At 41.1% G+C, this 4,849-nt stretch overlaps 2 protein-coding genes across 2 annotated transcripts; both read left to right on the top strand.

Moving 5' to 3' along the window:
- The first annotated feature begins 318 nt into the window (after window positions 1–318).
- On the top strand, window positions 319–1,484 carry BX661DRAFT_190184 (uncharacterized protein). The gene has a single exon (XM_051537629.1). It carries the CDS (start codon window positions 608–610, stop codon window positions 1,304–1,306), a length of 699 nt encoding a protein of 232 aa, XP_051388528.1. The 5' UTR covers window positions 319–607; the 3' UTR covers window positions 1,307–1,484.
- Window positions 1,485–3,582: 2,098 nt separating this feature from the next.
- BX661DRAFT_190181 (uncharacterized protein) lies at window positions 3,583–3,818 on the top strand (the record flags this gene model as incomplete). Its single annotated transcript, XM_051537628.1, has 1 exon — window positions 3,583–3,818. A coding segment is annotated over one exon (236 nt), but the record flags the coding sequence as incomplete, so codon positions are not given.
- Between the last annotated feature and the right edge of the window lie 1,031 nt (window positions 3,819–4,849).

Genomic DNA, 4,849 nt, shown 5'->3' with positions numbered 1-4,849 from the left:
ATCCTTCTGGATCCACTGCTGCCACTGCTGCCCACTCAACGCGATTGATTGTGTCATTTAGACTGGTTTTTTTGCATTGTTGTCATGAGTTTCCAGAAAAGAACCAGGATGCAAAACAATTGGGGACTGATTGTCAATCCTCATGGTTCACTTTTATTTAATAAATTGTGATCACAAATTCAGTTTTCTTTTGTAATCAAGTTAAATTCAAAGAAAAAGACAAAGAAAAAGGGAAAAAGGAAAAGAAGAATGGAAAGTGCCAAAAAGGCTCAAAAAGAAGTGGTCAGACTTTGCATTTGATTTCGTTCAGTTAGTTATTTTTCTTGTTCGGAAGGGGGTAAATTACGAGTCGAAAAAACTAGTAAATAACCCCCCAAATTTCCTCTTCCATTTTCTGCTGCTGCTGCTGTTTTTTTTCTTCCCTTTCCTTTCCTCTCATTACATACTTTAGAACCTTATTCTGCTATTCTGCTATTCTATTTTTATTTTTATTTTCCTCATCTCGCGTGTCATTCTATCATCACAGTTTTAACTTTATTTTTAGTTTTTACATACTAGTCACATTTTTTCTCACACTCTCCTCTCTACAAGAATACAAAAAATTACAATGAGACCACAGCTTCTCGCCAGTCTGCTAACAATAATGGCAACGAGCTATGCAGACATAATTCTCTCCGTGGCACCCGCTAACAACATGAATGACTACCTCTCAGTGCTCTCCTCCGCCTGGCCCAAGCTCCAACCACAGCTCAACAACCACCTTAAGCTCGCTCAGGAGCAAGTACCGGCAGAGTACAGCTACCTGCTGAAGCTCCTCAGCGTCACCGCTGTGCCGACCAAATATGACTCTGGATGGGCTAATAATTTTGTGAATAATGCGCAGAAAATCGGGCCTACGACGATTCTCGCTGATGAGATCCCGGGCGCTGATAATGGCGAGGAGTTTAAGCCGACGAGAGTTGTGAGTACGCATGCGGGGTCAGTGGCCACTGTGGATGTGCCGGTGGCGAGGCCGACTATTGTTGTGGCTATTAATGGAAATGCTGCGAGAGTCATGCACAATGCGGAGACGGTGTCTTCGACAAAGAGTGTGGGCAAGTCTCCGGAGTCTGATGACGAGGATGAGTCCGAGGAGGAGAATGATAGCTTGGGGGATGAAGAGGAGGTTGAGAGTGGATCTTTTAACTCTGGAAAGAGGTCGTCATCTTCTAGTACTTCGGGTGCCGATGGGTCGGTGTGGGATGTCTCGAGAGTGTCCAAGGCTGTGCTTATTAGCGCTGCTGTGTCATTAAGCACATTGTTCTAACTGGTTACAAACACCTCTGTTTTTTTGTTTTATGGTGGATAAACAAAAATGAAAAATGAAAGTAATATTATATTTTCATCTTTTATTTTTTAAGACTCATTTTTAAATTAATTCAAGCGTTTTTCAGACATTATTGTTTACTTGGACATTGTTATGTCAGCACGTATGGATTTAATATATGCACATGTATCTTTTTTACTTGTAATAGATGCTTAATCAATTTAAGCCCTAGCGCAAAAAAAATTAAAGTCACAATAGCAAGTCGATTTCCTGTACATTGTGCGGCATAAGTGTGAGAATAAATTACATTCTGATTTAACATCATTTGAACAACAAAAAAAACATTGATTAAAAGTTGCAGGTATTTTTTATTTGAATTATTTAGTTGTAAAGTCAGACTATATAAGAGAAGAATGAGGCTACAAATATACTATAAACTGACATCCTTCCCCCAGTGACTAGCAACCTAAAAAGTGTTTAGAAACTAGAGACAATAGACCACCATTATGGTTGACAATACTATTTAGTTTGCTGCTTCTTTTGAAGAGAAGAAAAAGGGGCAGGTGGATTCTTATGCACACGCTTTGGCTTTGGCTTGAGCAAAGCCTCGGGTGTCGCTGTAGACTTGGGTTAAGCCAACTTTGGCAATGCCTTTCTGTGCAATAAACGGGGAGGACGATTGCCTGTAAGCAGGGCATTAAGAATGATTCGAAGGTTCAACATGGCAGCTATGTCGCGATTATTCCATTTCCGTCTGCCTGATGGCACTTTTTCGCCATCCCCAACCCACGTTCCGTCGGCCCTGAAGGTTTGCAGACAGTCTTCCATTGTGCACTGGAGCAAGCCGTGTCATAAAATTTGGGGAGGTTTTTCTACTGCCGGAATTGTATTAACACCTGTTGCGGCTACCTGCTCCTGCTGACCATTCTTCTGCTGCTGACTATTCTGCTGGTCCTGCTGCTGCCATTGCAACGTGTTACTTGTGCTTGGGATTCTTCAGACAAGGATCATCAATTTTGTAAAATTTCTCTATCCTGCTCTCACATGCTGGACAAAACGTTGAGGTGCAATGCTCGTCGATCAAATAAACAGTGAATCCCTGGCCTATTAGCATCTCCCACAGCCCCTTGCCACGAATTGGCTCATGGTAACGGGTCGTGCCTGGGTCTAATTACCAAGCATTTGTTTTCGCCTTGGCGAGCTTCATAGGATCAAGCTGGAATACTTTTTTTTCGTTTTCGCGGATCCGACGAAAAACACGTTCACGACGCCTTTTAGCCTCATGATTTTTAGTATGGCTGAAAGTCTTCCTCATCCTTTTTGTAATTTCTGTTATACCCCAGACAATAGAACATATCCTGTCGACTGGTATCACAGAGAACTGATTTGTCAAAAGTATTGAGCTACTCGGGAGGAGTCTTCTTACTGTGGGGCACACCATTGGCAAGTTTTCCGGCATTGCTGTTGCTGTTGTTGTCGTTGTCATGGATATTGCCATTGTCAGCATCACCAGAACCTTTCTTAGACCATGCAATCCTCTCAGCCTTGATACTCTTCCTCTGTATGTTTGCGGGTGAGTCTAGTAATATGGTAATTGCAACGCCATCAGTAAAAATGATCCCACAAAACCTGTGCGGTTGTTTGTCATTTTGAGAATCGAGCAAAACCGGCCAACATGAAATATCACAAAAGAGTGACCGAATTTCTTCTGGTGACTTGCCTTCAAGGTCCCTCAGACGCGGAATCTCAGGAATCTCAATATCCAGGCAAAGGCTATCCTTGTGCAGCGCTCTGAGTCGGCTCTTTATAACGGACAGAATAAACTTTGCAAGAATGGTCTTGTCGATTGTAGTAAACCCCGGTACAATAGACGTCCTCATCGGAAAGAGGGAAATTGTCTTCACAGCCTTGTTGGGATTTAAAGACTGGAACATCTCAACAAAAGCCCCAAAATAGTTTACTGGCTCGGCTACAGAATTATACTTTAGTTCCTTGTCGCCAAAACTGTAGCCCTCAGGGTATGCGCCAAAGAAGCTCTCAATTGGGCGCGCCATCCTGTCGCGGAGAATAGGGTTGGAAATGTGCTTAGTGTCGATCTGCTTGCTGTCTTTGCTGGTCTTAGCACACAGCAGAGCCCACTTCATCCTGCCTGCTGGAATTCTGATATCCTTGCTAATGCATTGTTGTATTTGTTTTTCGGTATGGCCATCCTCACTCTTAAGAATCTCGTGCCGCTGTTTAGTCCTTTTCTTTATGTCAAATGTTATGTCGACCATATGTTTCAACTGCTTGTTAAAGCACTGAGACACATGGTATTTATATGGTGCAAGAATTGTTGTACCCTCGCAATTAGCAACATTGGCCGCACCAATGAGATGTGGGCACTCAAACTTGATATCCCTGACGAACGTGTGCCTGTGCTTGTTAACGAGTTTGCCGTTTGCGTTTTTCAGGTTGTTACTGCATGGTTTGTTTTATATCCAAGGCAAAGGGTAATGAAACACTCCTTAAAAACATTGATTTAAATAGTTGACGATATTAAACCCCTCATTATCTAGCTCTTGTAAAAATACATACTGTGCAAGTTCATATGTGGCTGTTTTAATATGGTGGACGGTGACGACATGCTCGCGCAGAACTGGTAGAAAGTAGGGACAGTGCATTTTGCAGAGGCTGAGGAGGGCCTCCACACCGATGGGGATAAAAAATAAAAAATAGAATGGTAGAACTATTTTACAAAGAGTATATAAATATATTTTCCTAAACTAAAACTAACTAAAAAAGTCCCATCTATTTTATCGTGTTCGCGAGGGATTATTATATCCAACGCGTTCAAAACAATAACACGCACCGGCACTGGCACTGGGATTGGAATTGGCACTAGCACCAGTACTAGTTTAAGTAGCTAAAAAGCCCAAAGGCCAGCGCCCTGCTTCCCTGCTATTTCCAGCCCGCAATGGTGCTTAGGAATTGGTGTGGGTACAGGGAATGCTAAATACTAGCCATTTTATAGACTTTTTTTATAGCATTTTCCAATAAACAAAACCCCTAAAAACCCCAATCTAAAATATTTGAACCCCAAAATTTTGTATGGAATCGCTCTACAGAATCACTTTATGGAATTATTCAATGGAAAGGTCATTTTTTTAATCCAGGGAATGTCGAGAAACTTTATGTTTTAGGCGCTAAAACCAAATCATTTATCCATTTCCTCCGAAAAAAAGGATTTTCATTTTAGGCAGGGAAAAAAGTGGAGAAATGAAGTATCTCTTCACCCCCACATTTTTCATCGTGCATTACACTGTCTTATTGTTGACTTTGTGTACCTCCTCAAATTTCCCACACAAATTATCACCCCCGCACACACATGCATAATTGCACCGCTTTTTCTTATTGCCCAACGCTTATAAAAATTATAATTTAAAAATAACAAGGTTCTTATTTATCTTTTATTCCAAGTATTTTTTTGAGGGTTTTTTTTTAAAATAAATAAAGGAAACATGTATAATTTTTTTTATAAAATATAGTAATTGAGGTTGATCA

This window comes from Kickxella alabastrina, assembly GCF_025024165.1.
Source record: "Kickxella alabastrina strain RSA 675 chromosome Unknown BX661scaffold_59, whole genome shotgun sequence".
In the NCBI taxonomy this organism is placed as follows: domain Eukaryota; kingdom Fungi; phylum Kickxellomycota; class Kickxellomycetes; order Kickxellales; family Kickxellaceae; genus Kickxella; species Kickxella alabastrina.
Note: the sequence above shows the minus strand (reverse complement) of the source record. Positions and strands in the feature narration are given on the sequence as shown.

Excerpts from the sequence above, each read along its gene's own strand:
- BX661DRAFT_190184 (XM_051537629.1), top strand. The coding sequence starts at position 608 with ATGAGACCACAGCTTCTCGCCAGTCTGCTAACAATAATGGCAACGAGC.